The sequence below is a fragment of the Macrotis lagotis genome, chromosome 5 (genome assembly GCF_037893015.1).
Source record: "Macrotis lagotis isolate mMagLag1 chromosome 5, bilby.v1.9.chrom.fasta, whole genome shotgun sequence".
Classification (NCBI taxonomy): domain Eukaryota; kingdom Metazoa; phylum Chordata; class Mammalia; order Peramelemorphia; family Peramelidae; genus Macrotis; species Macrotis lagotis.
This window is the reverse complement of record NC_133662.1, coordinates 146584061-146608928: the sequence shown is the minus strand read 5'-3', so window position 1 is coordinate 146608928 and position 24868 is coordinate 146584061. Positions and strand designations below refer to the sequence as shown.

At 35.8% G+C, this 24868-nt stretch overlaps 1 protein-coding gene across 2 annotated transcripts in view; it reads right to left on the bottom strand.

Annotated features, from left to right (window-relative positions):
• PDE7B (phosphodiesterase 7B) overlaps nucleotides 1–24868 on the bottom strand; it is a 494425-nt gene that overhangs the window by 22878 nt on the left and 446679 nt on the right. For both annotated transcript variants that reach the window (XM_074187651.1, XM_074187650.1), the window contains 5 exons: nucleotides 23440–23535; nucleotides 20647–20747; nucleotides 17554–17685; nucleotides 3747–3838; nucleotides 53–197 (listed from right to left, as the gene is read on the bottom strand). In XM_074187651.1, coding sequence (XP_074043752.1) covers nucleotides 53–197; nucleotides 3747–3838; nucleotides 17554–17685; nucleotides 20647–20747; nucleotides 23440–23535 — 566 coding nt within the window. The remainder of the gene's footprint in view (nucleotides 1–52; nucleotides 198–3746; nucleotides 3839–17553; nucleotides 17686–20646; nucleotides 20748–23439; nucleotides 23536–24868) is intronic.

Here is a 24868-nt window from a genome sequence, read left to right as displayed (position 1 = left end):
TCTGTGGTCGCTGTCCTAAGCAAGCAAATGTGGAAAACATTTTTATTTTTACCTGAAGTATAAAATGTCGGTCTTGAGCATCTTCCAATTTCAAATTCTGATTGTCGAGTTGATCTCTCAAACGGGTCAGGAATTCATTCTGCCGGTTGATGTCTGTGGCCTTGATGAGGGAACCCAGCTGTTGTTCAATATCTTGTCTGCACCCACCAGAGAGAAGATAAAAGACAAATGCAGGAATTAATCTTTTTGAACATGGGATTGATTCTGTCATCACTCAGAAGTCCTAAACCACATCCCTGAGATCATTGTGTGTATATATATATATATATATATATATATATATATATATATATATATATATATATATTACAATTAGCAGAGGAATACTTCTTTAATATACATGCACACACTTATACACACAAACACATATATTTACACACATACATACGTGTATGTATACCACTCCAGTATCTTTGCCAAGTAAAATCGCATTGATAGCACTGGCATGCTATGATCATGCAGAGTTGGACATGACTGACTGAACAACAGCAGCAGCAATACAATATTTTAAAGTTTACAAAACATTTAACAAATATTATTTTATTCTCACAGCAACACTGGGAGATGGGGCTATTATTGTGCTGATTTTATAGATGAAGAAACTGAAACAGATTTACCCAGGTTCACTTGGCAAGTATGTGTCTGGCAGAATTTAAACTAGGGTTTTTCTGAGTCTGAGTTAAATGGTCTATCTGTGGTACCACCTGCCTGTCTCCTTGTCTTTGGTCAGGACTGTCCTTGATCTGGGGAGGCATCGATGTTGGAGCAAAGTCATGGTGGGCTTTACAGTGTGAATGAAATCCTGGTAAATGGGATTGGGATAATTTGTATCTCATAACATGTGAATGTGAAAGCGCAGATCTAAAAACCAAATCCAATTACATGCCAGAAAGAGAGCACAGAGTTGTGGGGGCTTGGGTTAGGGTAGGTAGAGAGAATCCAAAGGAACATTCATCAACTCTTGAGTTGCAACAGAAGCAAAAGTAAACAACAGCAATAATAATAATAATGAAGATGTTTTACATCTGTCAAGCAGTTTACAGCTTATTATCTGCTTCCTCATGCATGATCTCATTCAATTATATATATATATATATATATATATATATATATATATATATATATAATCCAACCAGATGTCTTTTAAGGCATTTGAGCCAAAAAAAGACCCATAAGCATGTTTTTATTTTGAATCCATGGTGATGAGCTTACTAGGAACTTTATACCCTCTGAAGAAAAAGACATGAGTATTGGACAATTATGTGTGTGTGTATGTCTGTATATATATATATATATATATATATATATATATATATATATATATATATATACAGACGCACACACGCACACACACACAGGGACAAGGCTGGTCAATTCTTGGATTTTTTTCTTCTCTTTTCTCTGCTGCTGCCCTTTGCCCCCTTCTCTTTTTTAGAGAGTTTGTCCTTTTCTGTTGTTTGCCTTTATTTCTGTTTTTGGAACTCCTAGTTGAAGTAGAAGTCAGAAGCTTTTATCTAGTCCTTTGTCCTATGTTACTGGGTCAAAGGAGTTAGAAAATTGATTGTTCAAGAAACTCCATTCTCCCCTTGGAGCTGTGGGGTCAGAGGATCAGTTCTTTAGAACTGGGAGGGATCTCAGAGACCATTTAGTCTAACTCCCTCATTACATTGATGAGGAAATTGAGGATCTGAGAAGTTGAGAAATTTTGGGCAGGATTAATATATATCTGATGTAGGATTAGAACTCACATCTTCCTTACTCTAATTTCAAAACTGATTCTATTATTCTGTGCCATTTAAGCAGCAAGTTGGATGATCTGAAGAAATTAAAATAATAAAACATACTGTCCTAAGATAATTATTTTGTCAGTAGGTCATAGTTTTTGGATTACATGTATTATTTAGGTATGAATTAAGAACTAGTTATATGATCTTCACCCATCTCCCTTGACCTATTGTAAGCTGGAGGTTCAGAGTTGAGGATATCTTTTTTTTTTTTTTTTTTTTTTTTTTTTTTTTTTTTTTTAGGATTTTGCAAGGCAAATGGGGTTAAGTGGATTGCCCAAGGCCACACAGCTAGGTAATTATTAAGTGTCTGAGACTGGATTTGAACCCAGGTACTCCTGACTCCAAGGCCAGTGCTTTATCCACTACGCCACCTAGCCGCCCCAAGTTGAGGATATCTTTAGAAGAAGGTATATCTAACTGGGTCAACATGCACACAAAATCTATGTCTGGGGACTCAATCTCTCTGTAAACTCACCAATTGAATCAAAAACCATGCACTAGGAAACCCTTCTGTCTCCACTCATGGACTTTTAATCTTTTTAATGTTGCCTCCTCCATGAGAATGTAAGCTCCTTGGGGGCAGTGACAGCTTTTTACCTTTCTTTGTGTCCTCAAGAGTTTCATACACAGTGCCTAGAACATGATGTTGTTCAGTTGTGTCTGACTTGTCATTACTATTCATGTGATTTTCTTGGCAAAGATACTAGAGTGGTTTGCCCTGTCCTTCCCCAGTGGATTAAGGCAAACAGAGGTTAAATGACTTGCCCAGGGTCACTGGGCTAGTAAATGTCTGAGACTGGGTTTGAATTCAGGTCTTCCCAACACCAGGTCCAGCACTTTATCCACTGATCCATCAAATTGCCTTCTCTGGCACATTGTAACCATTTAATATTTATTGACTCTATTTACTTTTCCAGTTTCTTTTCTATTTAAAAGAATACTAAATAAAGTTTTAACATAAGAGTTTTACTGGGGCCAATGCAATCTCTTTGAAAATAATCTTTAGCACAGAATTATTCACTCCTAACAAATATACATAATCTCATCTTTTGTTCAGCAGTCATATCCAACTTTTTGTGACCCTATTTGGGATTTTCTTTGGCAAAGATACTGGAGTGGTTTGCCATTTCCTTTTCTAGCTCATTTGATAGATGAGGAAACTGAGGCAAGTAGCTTTAAAGTGATTCGTCCAAGGTCACTAGTAAATGTCTGAAGCCAGATTTGAATTTATGAAGAGGAGTCTTCCTAAATCCAGATCTAGTACTCTATCTACTATTCCACTTAGTTGCCCATATTCTTATCTATACTTCACTTAAAATCTCAAGTTCAAAGCCATTTATTGATCTTTAGTCTTTTGTTTTCTTTTTTGGGGGTCAGGCAATGGGGTTAAGTGACTTGCCTAAGGTCACACAGCTAGGTAATTATTAAATGTCTGAGGTCTGATTTGAACTCACATCCTCTTGACTCTGGGGCCGGTGCTCTATCCACGATGCCACCTAGCTGCCCTGATCTTTAGTCTTAAAAAAACCCCATTATTACCTGAAACTTGAGGATACTTCTGTGTTATATTGTATAATATGTGCTGGGAGAACCATTTTGCTAACATAAAGCACAGGATTCTCTGAAAGGTGGTAAAGTAGAGAGACAAATATAAGATTTTTTTTTTTCCGTCTGCAGGTCATAGATTTTTTTTTAAGTTATATTTAGAGAAACTTCCTGGTTTCTGGGTCAGTGTACTTGATACCACTGATCCCATCTGATCCCATCCCTTAGACGACACTGAAGTTCAGGCTAGATTGATCAATGGACTTGAAGGCTGCCAGGATCTTGTGGGATCTTGAAGCATTCCTGGACTGGGTAAGTGGCTGACCTCTGATGTTTCATCTCTCTGGCACTTACGTCATTTCCTTTGGCAAATGTGCAAGGAGCCTCGATTCTCGGAGCATGCCAATTGCAGATCGCCAGTGATGATTCTCCAACACAGACTCATTCTAGGGAGGAAGAACATAAAAGCCAGGATGAGGGAGAGGACAGATATGATCTCTCACAACTCTCACAACATACTTCCTCTTTAGCAATAGCCAGACTTTATAACTCAGAATGACAGGGCGAACCCCCTCCTTCTCCCCCAAACATAAGTCCTCTACAGAACTTTGCAAGAACTTTCCTCAGATATGTTGTCTTACTGGTTATTATCTGTCCCTACTCCATGCAAAGAAGTGAAAGAGGATTAGTTTCCTTCTTCACCTGACAATTCCAAATGTTCCCCTTTTTGACCATGAGAGAAAACAGAATAACCATTATGGTTCTTTGCTGAGGACAGGGTCTCATCATCCCTTCATGTTTCTATGTATATCACAGAGAACCTGTAAATCATCAATTTAGAACTCTAAGGATTCAGCCCAACCTCATTTTACAGATGGGGAAACTGAGGCATGTAGCAAATGACTTACTTAAGGTCACAAAGGTAGTAATAGTAGAGAAAGTATTCAAACTCAGGTTCTGTGAATCTAAATCCCACTCTTTCTACTGTATCACAGCAGAAGGATAAAAAAGGAAAGTAAACCCATGAGGATGGGGAAAAACCATAGCCCAGTACCTCTGTTTTTTTTAATTTTCACTTCATCCTGTATGTACCTTGTTTGTATTTTGTTGTTTCTGTTATTGTCTTCTCCCCCCCACAAATTAGATAATGAGTTCCTTAAGAACAGGACTGTCTTTTGCCTTTCTTTGAAAGTCATGGGAACATAGTAGGCATCAAGGGGACTGACTACCACATAGTAGTCAATAAGTATATGCCTAGCATAACCCTAGTGAGCCACTGAACTGGCCCTGAAGGACAGAGAGTTGATGACATCCAAGCCTAAACTTGGCCTTCATGTGCAGCCCCAGGAGCAGCCTTGGGCTAAGGCAACACCATGCAACAGAAAGAAGCTGGAGTCCAAGTCAGAGCTCTTAGGCTTAATCCTGGCTCAACTACTTATTATCATCATGATTTCAGACAAGTCATTTAGATCCTCTGGGCTCAGCTTCCTTATCCATAAAAATTCAGGGGTGGAAAAAAACATTTTTTTTTGAATGAAGGGATTGACTTCTTAATTTTTCTTCCAGCTCTATACTCATGATGAATTTAGGGCAGTTAAATGCTGATTCCTCACTAAGAGTCAGGAAGACCTGAGTTCAAATGTAACCTCAGACACTCACTTAGCTGTGTGACCTTGGACAAAGTCACTTAATCCTGTTTCCCTCAGTTTCCTCATCTGTCAAATGAACTAGAGAAGGAAATGACAAACTGCTCTAGTATCTTTTCCAAGAAAACCCCCAAAGGGTCACAAAGAATTGAACACAACTGAAAAAAGACAGAAAAATATCAATCTTATGTGAAGTTATAGTTATTTGCTTAATTATTTGTATTACCTCTAGATCATCATTCCTCCCTATCCTTGCCTTGTAAACCTCATGACTTTGATTTTAAAACATTTACATCCTGAGAGTTTTTTCTGTTTAGATTTTTTAATATATCTCATGAGAAGCAGTGAGGCATAGCGAATAAGACTTGGATTCACATCTTCTGATATATTAGTTGTGGGATGGGGAGAGTCACTTAACTTCTCAGTGTCCCAAGCAACTCTCTAAGGCTATAAGTTGCCAATCTGCATTGGTGGAAGGAATTCCCTCGTCTAGGAGCTCCTTATGATGATGACATCATAGGTTTGATGAAAAAAGAGAAATGGTGTCATGAATGGGAGTCCTTTTCATTAATGATGTTAGTGCCATTAGCAATGTGGGTCCCTATTATCTTTTATTGTGATATAGCAGTGGTCTTGGGTTTTCCAAGGCTATGTCAGAGGAGATTACTGTCTAGTCATTCCTACCAAGTGGAGAAGACTGAGTGATGGATAAGGTATATGATTAATCAATCAACGGTTATTAAGTGCCTACTAGGTATTAGACATTGTACTAAAGCTGAGGATTCAAAAAAATTCAAATGACAATCCTTGTCCTCATTGATGTTTGTTATTTGAAGACCAGCCTAGTTAAGTCTGGAAATGCTTTTTTCCAGAAGGTTACAATAGTTCTGCATTGAGTCCTCTAAGGGTGTGACTGGATTTCAACATGCAGAACTGGAAGAACAGCCCACATGAATGTTATCACAGATATTTGGTAGCATTTTATTAATTTCTATAAAATCTCTATAAAATTCAGGGATGGAAAAACATTTTTTTTTGAATGAAGGGATTGACCTCAACTTTTCTTCCAGCTTTATACTAATGAGGAATTTAGGGCAGTTAATGCTGATTCCTCAGTAAGAGTCAAGAAAGACCTGAGTTCAAATCTAACCTTTGTTTGTATTTTGTTGTTTCTATGTTATTGTCTCTTCCCCCCCCCCCCCCCAAATTAGATAACGAGTTCCTTAAGAACAGGACTGTCTTTTTGCCTTTCTTTGACAGTCATGGGAACATGACTTTTTCTCTTATCCCTCCTCTCTCCTCTCCCTCTATTTTTTTCTCTTTTTTCCTCCCTCTCCTTTTTCTTTTCTCTCTTTCTCTCTCTCTCTCCTGTCAAATAAAGACATTCTTACTTTTAAAACATGAAAGTACTTCTATTTTATTAAGTTTGGAAAATAGCTATTTTGCTCTCCAGACTAGTTTTAAGTATAAGAAAACCCCTAATATCTCATATGATCCTTAGGGTACTTATTATTCTCTTTTTTTTGAAGGATTCATTTTTACCAGTAATATCATGAATTGGCCATGATCATCTGTCATGAGACTTTTTTGTTCCTTCCTTCCACTAAGCTATTAATATCCCATGAACATGGTCCCAACAGAATAAAAGAAAAATCAAACTATACTGGAATTAGTTTGTTTTGCTTTTAAGGAATCATGGGAGTGATAGATCAGTTTAATATAATGGTTGTCATATCTTGGTATGACACAATTCAGCAGTTCATGGGATTTTACTTATGAAACTAATTCATATTGGCATGGTTATGAGTGCCATCACATGGGCTTTTAAAGAGGCCACAAATTGCAACAAGAGTTAATAATATATGACGCAGTATCCCTGTTGAATAAAGGGGAAATATCTGGAGAGTTGCCTCAAGCATTGTTATAATGTCAGTCTGATTTAACATCTTCATTAATAATATTTGAAAGGAGGGAATAAAAAAGACATTTATGAAATTTACATGAGGAACTTAATTTGTAGGTAAACACCAGGAAAATTGATGGGACCAGGGTGGGTTAGATATGACAGAGAAAAAACCCAAAAAGGCTACATGTCACAAAAATGGAAATATTCATCATTTGGGGGAAAAATAATTATAAATAGAGGGACTCCTCATCTTATGAACACTAAATCTTTGAATGTCCTATGTAAATGAAACAGCAGATAGTGCTATTCCAGGGGACTAGGGATAAAGATTATTACACTGGTGAGATCTTGATAATAGGAAGCATTCCTTTAGTTGCTGCATTAACAAAGGTCCAAGTTCAGTTTCATTAATTAGTAATACTTTTTTTTAAAAGGTATGTTACAGGTTAACCTGAGAAATTAGTATTTATAAATTTTGAAAAAAATGTGTTCTTACAAATAAGCTTTTGAACACAATCTGTTTATAAGATAGAGATAGCCTATAATCAGGACAGAAACTTAAAGATAAATATAAAAATGATAAACAATAATTGGACTTGATACTGCTTATTAGTCAAAGACATTTATTAAATGCTTACTATTCCAGTGGGAAAGAAAAGCTGGTGAGTAAATCTGTATTCCAGAGGGCTATATCATGGGATTGCAATCAATATCATCCATTTAGCCCTTTATATGTTAGGGTTATTTTTGCCAGCCTTATCAGAAATGATAAATTGCACAGGGAGAGAATAACAAAGTTAACATTCCTGACATCTTCTCCAAACATTTAGACTAGCTTCTCTAAATCTATTTACCTCCAAGACACAATCCCACTTTCTTTGTTGACTTCAGTATCCAACTAATTATTTTCTTTCCATTCTATCCTTTGCCCTTCTCCTCAGTGATTTTAACATGGAGGTTGAGCTAGCCTCTCACAGTTCTTTTTTCAACTTCCTTTGTCTCCATCTCCATTCAGTTTCATTCAGCTTGACCAAATCATGGACATTATATGACTCGAAACTCTTCTGCATCTACAATTTTGTCTTCTCAGTTTTCCCTATCCTTCAATTTCTCTTACTTCTTTCACCCCATTTTAACTCCTGGTATGACATCTAGACTCTTGCTTCTCTCCATTCTTACAGTCTATCAACCTGATTTTAGTCACCTTTTGGGGGTTGTGGTGGTGGTGGTATTTTTTTATATTTCTTTCTATATTTCTATTTATAACTATGTTTATTATGAATATACTCACAATATATTTGTTGTCTCTCCCAATAGGATGTAATAAGAATAAAAGAAGGGATTGCCTCATTTGTTATATTTGTATCATAAGTACCTAACATAAATGTTGTTTGTTCAGTTGTTTCAGTCATATCAGTCCTCTTTGTGACTCCCATTTGGAGTTTTCTTGGTAGATTCTGAAGTGATTTACCATTTCCTTCTCAAGTTCATTTGACAGATGAGGAAAGTGAGGCAAACAGGGATAAGTAAATTGCCCATGGTCACACAGTTAGTAAATATCTGAGGCTAGATTTGAACTCAAGTTCTCCTGACTCTAGGCTAGGTACTGTATTCACTGTATGTCCTCACCTAGTTTCTTCACTTAGCACAGTGCTTAACCATGCAAGAAAATACTTAGCAATTGCTTGTGAGTGATTGACCATTAACAGTCTCTAGATCTCAGTTCAATGATGTCTTTTTTTAGGACTAAAATCCTTTACTTCCTTGATCTCACCATGCTTGTTCTGTTAAGCTCCAACTCTGGGTTATTCATATAATCCATTTTACCCATTTCTACTCAAGATTCAGCAACAAAACAGTGCTAGAGAAAAATAACAAACTGTACTGACATGTCCAAGGTAAACTTGGACCATCTAACTTCAATTGGGCTCTCACTGCTGCTTAACACAATCCTTTATTTCTTATTAACTCTCTTCAGAATATTCTCATATATAGATTATCTTTAATTACTTCATTTATTTTTACAGATCCATTAGCTTTCTCTGAGGCTAATGGTCAAAAGCAGTAAGAATTCTTTTGAAAAAAGTTTCTACTGAAGAAATTGTCATAATGAATAAAAAAGAGTAAGTCTAAGTACAGGTCAGAAGAATTATCTAATAATGTAAAAATAAGTTATTTATCCCTGAAAAATTATGCCAGGAAAATATGTCTACCTTTTTCTCTTAAAAAATCACTAGAGGACATTCCAGTCTCCCATGGCAACCTAATTCGGCATTTCCTAATATTTATATTCACAATTTAAATAATATTGGTCATATTTAAGTTAAAACGTGAATGCATGCCTTTCAGGACTGCAAAACCAATATATATTTCATTTGGAGGAGGGGGTGGTTTGGAAAATTAAATGGTGAAACTCTTAATTGACTTTTTGGTCCCCACTTTTGGGGACTAGTCCTAAGAGCAAAATAGCTATTTTGTTCCAAACTTAATAAAATAGCAGTAATTTCATGTTTTAAAAGTAAGAATGTCTTTATTTGACAGGAGAGAGAGAGAGAGAGAAAGAGAGAGAGAGAGAGAGAGAGGAAAAAGGAGAGGGAAGAAAAAAGAGAAGGAAAAATAGAGGGAAAGAGGAGGGATAAGAGAAAAATAGGGAGAGGGAGAGAAAAGAAAGAAAAAAGGAAGGGGGGGAAAGGGAGAGGAAGGAGAGAGGAAGCAAGAAGGAAAGGAGAAGGAGAAAAAGAGGAGGAAAGGAGAAGAGAGAGAGAGAGAGAGAGAGAGAGAGAGAGAGAGAGAGAGAGAGAGAGAGAGAGAGAGAGAGAGAGAGAGAGGAAGGGGGAGGGAAGAAATGAGGGAGAGCGGGAGTAGAGTCTGATAATGGTTCAGCAGGAATTTATCAGACAATGAAGCTTTAAATGGTGTTCTATTTACTGGGTGCTCTCTTCTGATTAAAATAACAGCAAGCCCAATGAAGATAATTGAGTCATGATGTACAACTGGAATCAGAGTTAATTACAACTTTTAAATATATAGTGACATAGAAGGAATAACAACAGAGAAACATTCTGTGCTTTCATTTTTAATTGCCCAGGAAAAGTAGAAGCAAAAACTGCATTAGCTAAGGAAGTCTGCTTTTGCCAAGCCGAGGTCCTTCCAAATAAACTGGAATGCCTGAGACCTTGTCTATACTTTTGCTGGGCTCTTCAGTCTAACAACAAACAAGCAAAAAACTCCATGGTCTTTGATAATTGAGAATAAGACTTTGATCTTTATAAAGAAAGCAACATGAGCATGGGCTCCTCTTCCCCAATGATGTTTTCTCTTGTTTACCCTGCATCTGCCAGAGAAACTGGCTGTAGCTCTGAGAATGAAGCTATTCCCTTTTAATTTGGAGGAATTCCTGTAAGCCTAGGGGTCAGACACTGTTTCAGAATAAGAAATATACATATTTTACCCTCAATAAGCATTATCAATCCCTCCTCCTAGAGTGGGGCTCCTTAATCTGCAATTGGTGAGCTTCTTAACTGCATTTCAACATATCTGGTTTCTTTTATAATCCAGTGGTTTTTAATTTTATTCATTTAAAGGTGTTATTTTGAGAAGGGAATCCCAGACTACTTGACTGCCACTGGAGTTCATAGCACAAAAGAAGTTAAAAGCTTCTATACAGGAAGCATCCTATTTATTATTAATAAATAGAAGGGTAAAATTATATGAAATATGTACAGGTTCCTACAAGTAGAAGGAATGTGGTTTTTAAAGGATGGAATTCTGAACCAGGAGCTAAGTGTCATTTCTGGTTCTACCTAGGGGACATGACTTCCATCTGTTTGGCTTAGAGTGTAAAATCAGGTTAACAGCACTTATCTAACTTAATATGATTGAGATGGATAATTCATAGAAAAATATTTCAAAAGTCCACAAATATAAGTATAAAGACAATCCCTGCCCTCAAGGACTTTACATTCTAATTGGTGAGGACAATACATATAAGAAAGATTTCTGGGAGGTGTGGGGGTGAGGGCATGACAAAGGATGTCTGGAATACAACCTGGAGAACTATGAGACACAGCTGGGCTAGGTACCATTCTTAAATGAAGTTTCTGGACTGCAAGTTTTAGAGCTGGCATTGAGGTATAACTCTAACTATGTATTAATAAATAATTTATAATTCATAATGTCACATAATGAATGCATTAAAAAAGCATAAAACAAAATGGTGTGTGAGTTTGGAGGGGAAAGAAGATCAAAGAAGAGTTCCCAGTGGAGGTAAAGCTTGATTTGGATTTTAAGGATGGATAATAATTTAATCAGTGCAGGAGATAGGACATTTCAGGTGTAGAGCATAGCTGCAAAATCATATTGAAAAAATACAAGGAATCTTTAGAGGACAGAATTAGTCTAGGCTTCTCTGGATTTATGTATGAAATGTAAAAAAAGGCCTGTAAGAAGGCTTCCAGGTTATTGGATAGAGGACCTGGGGAAGAACATGGGCAAAATTACACAGGACAATGGATAGGCTGTCATTTCTACCAATGGAGGAAAAATACCCCAATGGATGCAATTGCAGATCTAGGATTGTTTTAAAGTACTATATATTTGTCAAGTTTATCCTGCCCTATTGCTGACTCTATCAGATTTTAGGAGATAGCTTATTTGGATACTCTCTATATTTTTTTTCTCTTCCAATGAATGATGTCTTTCTTGAAATTTCACCCCAGTTGGTTTCTAATCTCTGACCTAGAGAGAAGTCAGGAGAGAAATGTCTCAAATGCATTTTCTTGGCTATAAGCTACAGAAGCTGTTCTGTCAGAGAACCCAACCCTTTGGTTACAATGGAAACATCTTTGTGTCCTGGCCTTTCTTCATGAAGTCTGGCCCTTCCTCTATCTCAGGACAGAAGAATAGGCAGGACATTGTTCTAGGAGCCTCTTATCTGTCCAACCAAAAGAGTCAAGATATGCGAAGGAAAGGCAGGAAACCCTCTTCTATTTGGATGTATGCCTTATAAGTCTGCTTTTTAGTGAAATCACACTAAGGTGTTCAGAAACCCACATGGTTTCTGGCATGGTTTCTCTCTGCTTGACTTATTCTCTTTGATAGAAACCTTCAAAATGCATATATAATGCTTCAAATATTCCCTTAACCAATGTTCTTGAATGTGTATACCCCACATTTTGTTCATAGCTGTTATAACATTTTATTTAATGTTTATTTTTCTCTTTAAATGACTTTTTTTCTATATAAATAATAGATTTTCTTGATAATCACATCATTAATTGATTTCTTTATTTAGAATTTCCATATCTTTAAAACTTTATTTCAGTAATTTAAAAAAGAGGTGAAATTGTGGTAAAAATTTAAATTTTTATTGACCCTAACAAAACATTTATCTTTTTTTTTTTTACAAAGCTCTTTTCTGAACCTATAGTCTATGTACTTTTTTTTTCCCTTTGGTTTTTTGCAAGGCAATGGGGTTAAGTGCTTGCCCAAGGTCACACAACTAGGTAATTATTAAGTGTCTGGGGTTGGATTTGAACTCGGGACCCCTGCCTGGGGTCAGAAGTACCTGAATTCAAATCTGTCTTCAGTCTCTTAATAATTGTGTGATCCTGGGCAAGTCATTTAACCTCTATTTCCTCTATACCCTGTGCCACCTAGCTGTCACTTGGTACATTTTTAGGTTTTTTTTTTAAATTTTCAAGACAATGGGGTTAAGTGGCTTGCTCAAGGCCACACAACAAGGTAATTATTAAGCATCTGAGGTCACATTTGAACTCAGTACACCTGACTCCAGGGCTGGTGCTCTATCCACTGAGCCACCTAGTCGCTCCAACTTGGTACATTTTTAATTAGTTTTTTTTGGCTTGTTTTTAGGACTTGAAATTTCTGTAGAATTATATATGTCAGTTCCTCACCCACAACTTCATGCAGAGAGTGAAGATTTTTGGAGGAGTACTATGGTAGAAATAAGAGCTAATTTGCACCTGACAAGAAATCTTCCTATCTTCATAGAACTTTTCCATTATGATTGAAAAGATTATCTTTTGGACAATTTTTTGCCCAAGGATAGGATTATGATCTACCATTAATGCAGACCAGCCATGACATACTAGGCTCACTTAATTGACAATGTCAACAGATCACTGAAAAGCGTCTTTCCAGTAGTAAAAACTATGTGTGTCAGTTGGCCACTGAAACTACTCACTACTCTGTTCTCTCATCTATAGAGTGAATAATAATAATAATAATAATAATAATAATAATAATAATAATAATAATAATAGTGTTGGTGGTTCCTATTTGACAGATTTATAGAGATCCATAATCAAATGACATATTATGTGTCCAGTGCTTTACAAACATTAAATCACCATATAATTATCATTATGTAATGTAAATATAAAATATAGTATTAAAAAAGTGGGGATTGATCAAATAAACCCTCTTACCTAAAGTTAGTGATAAAATGCTGTGCCTAGGTATCTTAACCAGGTATGTGAGAACATCTTTTGAGTGTGTGTCAAATCAATCAGAGGCATTTCAACTAAGGCTTTGATGAATTTAGTCTTCTCTAATGAACCACTGAAGGAAGTGAAGATATTGTACTGGAATAGTGTTCAGATTGCTTGAGGAAACTTAGTCATGCTCTAAGGGTCAACCATAAAATATTAAATCCCAGTTCAGGCCTGAGAGATTTGGAGTTTAGTGTATTCCTAGCAGGAGTGAGAAGAGAGAGCTATCTTTGAGAAGGAATGTTTGGAGTTTATGGAGGTATGTGCAGAACCTCTACTTTGGTCTTGGCCAGAGAAGGAATTTGTGAAAATTCTTTGGAGGTTCTAGGGATTTTCCATCTTCCCACTAGCATCCCACTAACATACATGGAACAGTTGAATGAGGTCACTGCCAACAGAAAACTACACTCATATCTAAAGGGGATATTTTGAAGACTCAAATAAAGGAACTTCCTAGGAAGACAATATCAAACCTTCAAAACTTATGTTTTCTATCCATTACATTATAGAGACTTTAGTTATCTATTTAAGTTGAATTCTTAGAACTTTCTCTTCCACAGATAGACTGAGAAATTTTGTTTTCAAAAGTGTCTGAATTTCAAAAATAAATACTCTTTCAAAATTAATTTGTTGATTCGCACTGAGTACTTAATCATTTCATCTTTCTACTCTGTTATTTCTATCTGATTTCTTTCTTTAAAATTTCCCTTTCTTAGCCTGAGTATATTATGCCTTTTTAGGAATTATTTGCCTAAGTACAAGTGATGTGGATTTATCTGATCATGGGAAATTAGGAATTGAATCCAACCTTGGGAATAAACTACTCTGTAATCTGAAAAATTTGCTAATTAGATAGTAAAAATATTGATAGATTAATTGATTACAATTATTACAATTTATTTCAAATATTCAGAGCTCATAGTTTTATGAGATGGGCAAGAAATGAGTGTATATAATATTATTAATAACAATAGATTGCATTTATTTAGTCATTTAAAAACTACGTTCTGTCTCATTTGATCTTCATATGTAAGAAATTGTTGGTATGATTACAAGACTTCATGGTACTATGAAATATAAAGTCTGTGACAGTGGAAAGTATGTCTGGAATAGTAACACATCACACATTTGCTTGTATGATAGAGGAAGTATCAAGATATAAAAGAGACTACCTAAGCTGAATTTATTGTGGACTTTTAGAAAGCATTTCTGCCTTTTTCAAATAAATATAGGCTATACAGTACCTATGCTTTTTTCTTTTTTTTTTTCTTTTTAGGTTTTTTAAATGAGGTTAAGTAGCTTGCTCAAGGCCACACAGCTAGGTAATTATTAAATAAGTGTCTGAGGCCGGATTTGAACTCAGGTACTCCTGACTCCAGGGCTGGTGCTCTATCCACTGTTCCACCTAGCCACCCCTCCTATACTTTCTTTAATGAATGTAAGTTCTGAGATACTTTTAAGAGTGTTTTTTAAATGCTCAGTTTTTCCCTTTATCTTTTCCCACTATCATCAATTCATCACCTTACAACCATTACCAGATAGTAATGAACCTCTCTTTGAAGCTAGGTAGTACAGTGAATACTATTAGGCTTGGGGTCAGAAGCACCTGAATTCAAATTTCTTTTCAGATGTTTAATAATTGTATGATACTGGACAAGTCATTTAACCTCTTTTTGCCTCAGTTCTCTTATCTGTAAATTGGGGATAATAATAGCCCTTATCTCCCAGAGATGTGAAGTTCAAATGAGATAATTATAAACTGTTTAGTACATTCTAAACACTATATAAATGTTAACTATTATTATAAACTAACCAGCCTGTGATCTGTTACTGTTCCCTAACAAACAAAAACTTTCCAGGTTGGTGAGACCTGTTCAGAATTGTATGCCACTGACATAATCTTCAATAATCAGGGTCAACATCATGCTACAACAAGGCCCTGATAAATGACTTTAATTCTCATCACTAAGCACATTTATTCGTTTTCTAATATCCCTTTCTCTATAACCTTTCAACTACCTGGGACAAAGATGCTGTCAGAGAACCAGGTATTCTCTCTGTTTCCCTCTAACTCTAATAAACTAAGGAAGAAGCAGGTTTTTGCTGTTTTGTATCACAGTGAAATCCTGACCAACATGTCATATCAGCTAGCTCTTATATTTACAGATTGGAAGCTGAGCAAATTACTGAGAGATAGGAGATTGCCTAAGGGCTAGAACCACTGCACCTATTTATTTGTAATCCCTGGGTGCCCCCTCAACACCTACCATATGGGAGATACTTAATACTTCATGAATTGTTGGTCAAGGTTTTCCTTGATAAATCAGAAAAGCATCATTGCTTCTAATAAAAAATAAGTGTGGTGGCGTAGTGGATAGAGCACTGGCCTTGGAGTCAGGAGGACCTCAGACACTTAATAATTACCTAGCTTTGTGGCCTTGGGCAAGCCACTTAACCCCATTAGCCTTGCAAAAACCTAAAAAAAAATAAGTGTGACCTGCCATTGGTTTCTCCAAAGCATAGTATTTTGAATAATGACCGCCATTTATAAGGGATCCTCATGAAGCACTTATGGGGCTATTTTTTTTTTATGAATAGAAATCATCTTAATCCTAGATTACTGACTCTCATGTAGTCATTTTGTCAAAGAGAAAACGGTACTCCTCAAGGAATCTGATGGAATTCATTTCTATCATTTCATTTCTGATATGATTTTGTATTTAAGCTATAATCATAATGAGAGATCTTGAGACCAATTAGTGTCACTTTGATTGATTTATTCAGCTTTGTTTTTTCTCATCTTGCAGCTATTTCATTGTGATAAACATAGAAAATAATGTACTCTGGTAATTTTTCTCTGATGCAAGTGACTTAACTCCCCAACTCAATAAACTTCTATGTCTTCCTAGCAGCAACGATGAACTCCATCTCTGTTTTACCCTTAGATTTCTACACAACTAAATTTTCAACCCTATTATTGTACTTCTGTGATATGATCAAACCTATTCCTCACGTATGGTATTTCATAGCCCAACTCTGTTTTATATTGGCATGTACTCCCTCCTTGTCTCTGCCTTCTAGAATCTCTAGTTTTCTTTAAAACTCAATTTGAGCACAACTTTGAAACATAGCCTTTCCTGATCCCACTGATTCTTTCTAGAGTGCCCAAAGTCTCAGTGCTCTTTTAAGCTTTTAGTAGCTATCTGAATACTTATATGTATACATGTTGTTTCTGTTAATAAAGTGCAAGCTCCTTTAGAGCAGGGACTGGTTGACTTTTGTCTAGGTACATCTAGCACATAGCACAGTGAAATTAAAGGTGCTTAATAGATGCTTATTAATTGATCAATAGATTGAAAGGAATAATCATTCTCTCTTTGTTCTCTTTTAGAGACTAAATTCAGAGATAGTTCTGTGTGGCATGGAACAGCTCTTGTAAGAGGTGGGTTGATCACTGTTGATTGCCACTGTTGATTGCATAGTTACCAATACCTAAAATCATTCCCAGGGCAGATGATCTGGTGATCTGATTTAGATCAGGATTAATTCATGTCCATTCAAAACAAATTAGAATTCCTGAAATGCCCCTGGCCATGGTCTTCTCCCCCACCAAATGAATAAGTTGTACACTAAAATACTCCTCTGATGCATCCTTATAACATGGCATGAAGGGCTATGCCAATGGACAGAGAAATCTTTAGGTATAGATTATAAATCTATTGTCCAAGAATCAGTGTTCTGAATTTAGAGAGATTATCCGATTAGCTGCAGTGAGGTGAATGTTTTCTGTCATAGTAATTGTGGCAGACCATCTACTAGTTTTAAAGGATTTTTGCTTTCTCCCAGTAGACGGTATATGAACATGGATATAATTACAGGTTATAGAAGTATTAAAGAATGAGAAGTGACCTTGGGCAGGGCCATTGCTTCTTGATCTGAATTTTACTGGTCTACTAATTTAATTCAAGCTGCTGAGGCTGAGCTGGAAATGCTGCTATCTTTGGAAGGGAGGGAGTCAATATTGAGTATGAGGCCAAAAGCAGTTGACCTCTCTGCATTTTTACCTTGTGTTATTTGGATAACAAATTGATTCTTACCTGATATAGACTGCAAAGGTAGTGATTAGTCTTGATCAAAAATGGTTGGCTCACTCCTGGGTGATCTACATCATGGGCTGCAGCTGACAGCAGTCCAAGCATAATGTCCAGTGGTGTAAGGAAGCTGCTGATCTGTAGAAACAACAGAGAAGGGCTATTTACTAATCAGGTCGGTCAATATTTCTTTTTTTTTATTAAATCAAACTTCAAAATAATCATAATAGCATTATTCTTTTCCTTTGATTATGGAAAGTGTATCAGATATTAATTGTGGTTTCCTTGTAGCTCATTTTTTGGGATGACATTCATTTTACCAAGTTGTCAAGAATTATAGCCAACATTCAATTATTCAATTTGTGGATTATGTAAATCTGTTCTCCCTATATACACTGCTAAACTTTTGGTCATTTCACATCTTGTTAAGCACTTCTGTCAGATTATGAATAGGGAGAAAAGAAATAAATCAGATTGGCATTCTTGGATGAATTTAAAATAACCAAACCATCCTTTTCACATATTATAACAAACTGAGAGGGGGCTTATCAGTAGTAAATAAATAAATAATATTTGAATGATATCTTCAGTGTACAATAAATAGTCTGGATTTTGTGAAGTCAAATATAATGAAATCCTCTTTATTAGCTGCCCAGGGACAACAATGAGCCTTCTTTACTTTCTAATAGAATAGGATGGTCTATACACCCAAGAAGAGAACTTGGGAATCAATTTACAACTTGCTTGAGTTAAAGTTGATATAGGTCTTCTACCACAGCCTTGAACTGAAGGTATTTTAGGGAGAGAAAGAATGTCAGAAAGTATAGCTTCAGTATCGCTAAACTAATGGAAATGGCTAAGAAAAAAGGTAGAGTCTCAGGTGAATTCCTTCTAATTGCTGATGCTTAAAAGTTTCCTCCCCTGTGGTATTTTCCTGATTTTATTCCATGCAAACTACTCCCCTAGCTTTAATTTTTCTGCTCTAAGACTCAGTTTACATCTCTTTGTTCACCTTTGTGAGCTCCTAACTTTGACCTCAGTTCAACTTTCTGTTCATTCTCTTAGCTTTTGGTTGACTAATTTTACCCTCAAATTCAGTTCACAATTTCACAGATTATTAAAACTGGAAGGAACCTTTGAGACTAAGTAATCTAATACTTTTGGAGATCAGAAATCTGAGACCTAAAGAAGTGAGATGATTTGTCCAGGTATATAGTGCTGGGGAAATCTTTTAAAATTTAAAAGAAAGGACCAAGTTGGTATTTGATTTCAGATACTAGGTTATGCGTAATTGTACCTAGAATTAGCTTGGAATCTAGAGTAGAACCGCTTGCTTTATTAAAGGGTATTGACTTTGTCACATCACTGTCACATATGACCTATAGTAATCATAATTTGAGCCTTCTAAGTTCATGTAGAAATCAGAAGCCATGAATTAACCACTGGCATGTCTCAATCAATATGTTTTCTCATGTCAATCATTGGTATTTATTAATGACAATTGCCCACTCACAAGTACTTTACATATTTATCAGTTAAGTGTAAAATACATGACATGCAAGTTTACTAAGGGGAGCTATTTTCTCCAAATGAAAATTTTCTAATACACATTAATTTTTCTTGTGCCTTCCCCTCTGAAATTACCTCCCCTCTAATCTTTCTATGTTCCTGTTTATATACATTAGAATATCAGCTCACTGAGGGCAGAGGCTACTTTTCCCTTTCTTTGTATCTCTAGTGCTTAGCAAGGTGTTTGATGCATAGTGACATCTAGGTGGCACAGTGGATAGGGTGCTGGCCCTGGAGACAGGAGGACCTGAGTTCAAATCCAGCCTCAAATACCTATTAACAAACAGATTAAGATGATAATGTTTGTGGATGAAATTTAGATTTCTGGACCATAGCTTAAAATAAAAATATGACAGCTATAGCACAGGTAGATGGTGCAGTTAGACAGTTAGGTGAAAAGGTGGCTATAGCATTGGACCTGGAATTTGAAAGACTATTTTCTGAGTTCAAATCTAGCCTCAGACACTGTGTGAACTCAGGAAGTCACAAATCTCTTTGCTTTAGTTCCTTTTCTGCAAAATGAACTGGAGAAGGAAATGGCAAATCACTCCAGTATCTTTCCTACAAAAACCCCAAATGGAATCATGAAGTCAAATATGACTGAAAACAACTCAACAACAACCAGCAGATATTAAATCCTTAATAAATGTTTTCTGATTGATTACTTGAAACATGTCATTTATACATAATTACTTATGAACATTTATGAACATATCCTTCTTCTTTGTTATTAGAGAAGTGAAAGGGTTTTCCTTGCCATAGCATTATGAAGTTCTATTGAGTTGTATTGGTTTAGGCAATGTGTAATATGAACTGCCAGACTTGAATTAAGAAGTCTTGGGTTCATATTCTGCTCTAGTCACTCATTGGATATGTGTCTTTTCCTCATATCTGGTTTCAATATTTTGAGACTTCTCTGACTTTCCACCATGCCCCAGTAAACTCATTATTGGGAAAACATTACTGTCTTGCAAGATCCCATTAGGATTGGGACTCTACCTTTCCACTGTCTTCTGACCCTATCATTAGGAGGTGGAGACATGAAGTCTAGAATCTCCATTTAAAGGAGAACAGTTCAGAACATCTTTTTATTTCTCATCTGATTACACTATGCCTTTTCTACTATTTCCACCCCATACCCCTTTTCAGTCCCTTTTGTGTGTTGCCTTCTCCCATTAGATTGTAAGATCTTTGAGGGTAGGGGTTGAATTTCTTCTTTAAAAATTTGTATAACCAGTATAGTGCTCGGGCATTATATATATAATAATTAATAAATACTTATTGACTTCCTGATTCACCTCACTGAGCTTCAGTTCACTAAATCGTAAAATGAGGATAGGTAAAGGTCAATGGGCCAATGTAGATAAAAAATGCCTTACTAACTTTAAAATGCTAAAAAAAGTTGCTATTGCTCTAATTAATTTTGTAAAAGCTATGTAAGTTTTTCTAATGTGATGACAGTTAACTGAAACAAGAAAATCAATTTACAAGATTTCCATATGGAAAAGTATTTATGTCATAACATCTTACCTTAGGCTCCATTAGAAAGCAGTGCATGGCCTGGGTGACGTCAGCCGCATGGACAGCATTATGATAAGGATTTTGGCTATGGTAATCTTCTTGAATCATAACTGGCAGGCAAGTAAAGGTCAGGATTATGCACCATCACCTTCCAAGGCATTTCCAACAGCTTAAACAAGGATTTCACTAGGATCTGGGAGTTATTTTTCTTTAAAAATATTGACATCCAGAAGTTGTACAGTCTAGGGACCTTCTACAAATCTATATAGTTTGCTTGCTTGGCAATCTTATTGGATCCTTTTTTTTTGAGGGAGTTTGGGAAAAGGGACTAAAAGGATTTGTGAGGCCCTGGAGAATTCCTGGCCTACTTCATAAATCACGCCTTTCTTGCTCTCATGAAGGCTTTCATTCAGAAGTAAAATAAATATGTAGAAAAAAGAACACATTTACTCCACAGTATCATGTAATTATTTTAGGGTACTGCCATTTATGAGCAATATGTCATCAAGGTATTTTCCTTTTAAAAATTTAGCAGCAGCAGAAGGTTACTGATCTGCAAAGGATCCTTTACTGCTTGCCTAATACACACTGACTTAAGGCAAATATGTATATCTGCGGCTCTCACTCGCTTTGGACTGGAACTCAAGTTATAGAGTGGGTCCAAGTGGGGATTTGGGTATGTTTTCACCTTGTTAAGGTCAAATTATCATCTTATCCCCGTGCTCCTGCTGTCCTCTTCCAGGTACAGAGAGCTCTTTGAATCAAAGTGGATGGGGGTTAGGGATAGAGAAGGAAGGTGTATTTGGTTTGCTGTTTACCATAGCCTTTAGTCTCGTAAGGCTTTTAACTAAGGTTGACTTTAGGATACAAAATAGTCAACATTTATTGTGAGTACTTGAGGATGCAAATTCTACAGCATACTTGAAGGTTGCAGGCTATGCCATTTACTCTGGAATTTTATATTATTTAGGTAAGCCAACTATTGTAATCCTCATTTGTTCTTAGGAGAATTATTTGCCATTTTTAGTTATTCATATGAATGGATTGGTGTATTCTAAGACAACTTTGAAAATATCTCCCTACAACTCTTTTTAGAGAAATAAAAACTAACCACACAAAATACTTTTATTCATAGCATCTCTTTTCCATAGCCACATGTAATTAACTCTAGATTGGCTATACTTGTGGGAGGAAAACAGGAGTATGGATATTTCCACACATTTTCTATTGGAATGAGTATATTATGTGATATCCTTCCTCCCCCTTTTACCAGAGAAAATTCATTTCACAATTAAAGTTTTCTTGGACTTGTATTAAAATGAGTTTGCATTTTCTGAGAACAAATCTACTAATGGTTAGCAGAAAGCACTTTAGAAACATGATGGGTGACAGTGGGAAGTCACTTTGGAATATAAAATGTACCCTAGATAATCCACAGGTAGATAATGGGAAATATGCTAAAAGCCGAAACAATTATCAATGCTACATGGTGAACAATTAACTTATTGAAAATTAAGGTTACATTCTAGTTTCATATTTCTAACAGCCCAATGGACATTTCCTTTTATCTGTCCTACTGACATCTCAAACTCTGCATATCTCCAACTTGAACTCATCATATTATTAAAATTCACCTATTTTTTTAGCTCCTCAATTGCTAACCTACTAATTTTTGCTCTCTCTTCCCTCCATTCTCCATCCCAACATACATTCAGTTGCCAAATCCTATTGACCTCTTGACTCCATGTCTTCTTTTTGCTCCTGCAATCACCCCTAACTCAGACCTGTTTCTTCTCTTCCCTTTCTTCATGGACTATTACAATACTATCTGAACTGCTTTTTTAGTTTCTCCAATTTATCCTTCACACCAATTCACAGATAATATATATCTTTGCTCATGTGCAGCCATTTGCTGTAAATCTGGCACTGCTCATTCATAAAGACCAAATTCCTTATTGTAGAATTGAAGATTCTTTGGAATCTAGTTCCAACTCCTTTCTGTCTTTCACTTCTCCCATCCTCCACATTTCAACCATATCCTGCCTAATCAATGTCAATAATCAATCCTACATAATCACAATCAATCACTCAATCAATAACTAAATACTTCATTAACTATTTTTGCTCATGCCCTTTCTTGTGCCTAGAATCCCCCAAAAGAAATTTACACAATAACTTTATTTTTGTATTTAAAAGCAATAGCAAGTAGGACATAAAAGATTTGCAGTTTCATGGGCAATCATTTTTAAAAAAAAATATGCTGCTATGGAAATTCTTGTTTTATCCCACAAATTAAAAAACAAAGAATATCCTCCCAGCTCTATTGTAATTTTAATTATCCTTCTTATCCAGGTACTATTGCCATCTCTCCAATAGCCCTGGTTTTTAAAAAAAAGTTCTTATCTCCCTTGAAACTCTTATATGGCATTCTACACCACATATGTTCATTTTCCATTGTAGTTATTTTTGTATAAGCCTTATATTCCTTAATAGAGTACAAACTTTTTGAGGTAAGGGAATATATCATATTGATCCTGTTATTTCTCATAACTTTGCACAGAGGATATTAATATTGGTTGAATTATTGAATTTTTCAGGGCAAAGAATTTCTTTTTATATTATTTCTTGTAGATAAGTGTAGGTCATTCTTCCCTAGTTACCAGTCTTTTTCTACATCAACCTTTTAAGAATGATGAATAGATAAGGACTTTCACAACACCAAACTGAGATTTCTGGCTCTTCACATTTAAAAGTAAGCTGTGCCCCTTTTCATTGTTTGGAAACAGAGAACAAACTACTTACCTAAAAACTTATGTAAGGTCACCATGTCTAACTGAAAATGATGAATAAGCCCATGGGTGTTGAAGAGGTGGCCCAGCAATGTGACCAGGCTGTTTCCTAAAGAAAGATGTGAATGTCAGTCAACAAAAAGATGTTCACAGAATCTGATTATCAAACCTCCCCTAAGACTGGACTTCTTTATTTGGCATCTATAAGTACTTTATTTTCTTTTATTCATATTTCATGCTATTCATAGTACCACTTTCCTTTGTAAACCCAAGCATTTTATTTGATGCTTTTAAAAACATTTTGAAAAGAGGTTTCACCAGACTCCCAAAGGAGTCCATGAATAAAAGAGGTTAAGAATCCTAGTTCTAATGGAATTAATTTTCCACCTTATTTTTGAAACATTTAAGGAGGATTGAGGACACCATTATGACTTGCCTTAACTTGGGTTTTCCAGAATTAATTTAACCTGAAAAATAACTCTCTATGCTAAATTCAATTAATAAAAATAACATCAAAAATAAAAGTTGAAAGCTGCTGTTATGACCATAGGAACCTTTTGTTTAATTCTTTGTGTTTATAAAAAGTATCTAGAGCATAAATGTCTCCAACACATTAGTTCTCTTGACTTCAAAAATTTCAACAAAAATATAATGGGGATGTTTTCAAGAGTCATTCAGAGAGAACCTTATTAAAATCCTGCAGTTGGGATACTGAAGGAAAATTTACTCACCACACACACACACACACACACACACACACACACACACACACAAACAGCAAGCACATGTGTATGCAACAGTCTGTAGAAAATGTCAGTATGAAATTTATAAAGAAATAATAATTTCTAGCTTTTGCTTTATTTCATAACAGACAATATATAGCTGTATTACTATTGTGAAATTGCATTATGATAACAAAGCTGGTGCCATATATACAATTCTGCTGGTTAACAGTGTGGGGCTAGACCCCTGATTTTATTGGTAGCAGAAAATTCTAGTAAGGAAATGTCCTCCTCTTAAAGCAGATTGCTAAACAGCTCTGTGTCTTATCATCTTAATGAATTAATTGCCTGGTACACTGAGAGATTTTGATCAGGATAACATGTATGAGGGGAAGGACTTGAATCCAGGTATTCTTGACTCCTTATAGAGATGGCCATATAGAGATATTAGATGGAAAAGAGAGGAGTGTTTTGATAGACAAATAATGTATTAGTATTATTATTAATAATTTAGTATTAATTAAAATAATTTTGACCTGGCAACTCCACCTGAAAGAGTCTTGGGGTTCAAAGAGCAGGGGTTCAAGTACCTTTGATAATGTACGTTGGGAACTGATATAGAGAAAGAACTGATCTCAGATTAAGAAAGACAGCACTCAGATCCTGACTTTGACCCATACTGGCTGGGGGACACTGGTTTCCTCACTAGGAGCTCTTTAC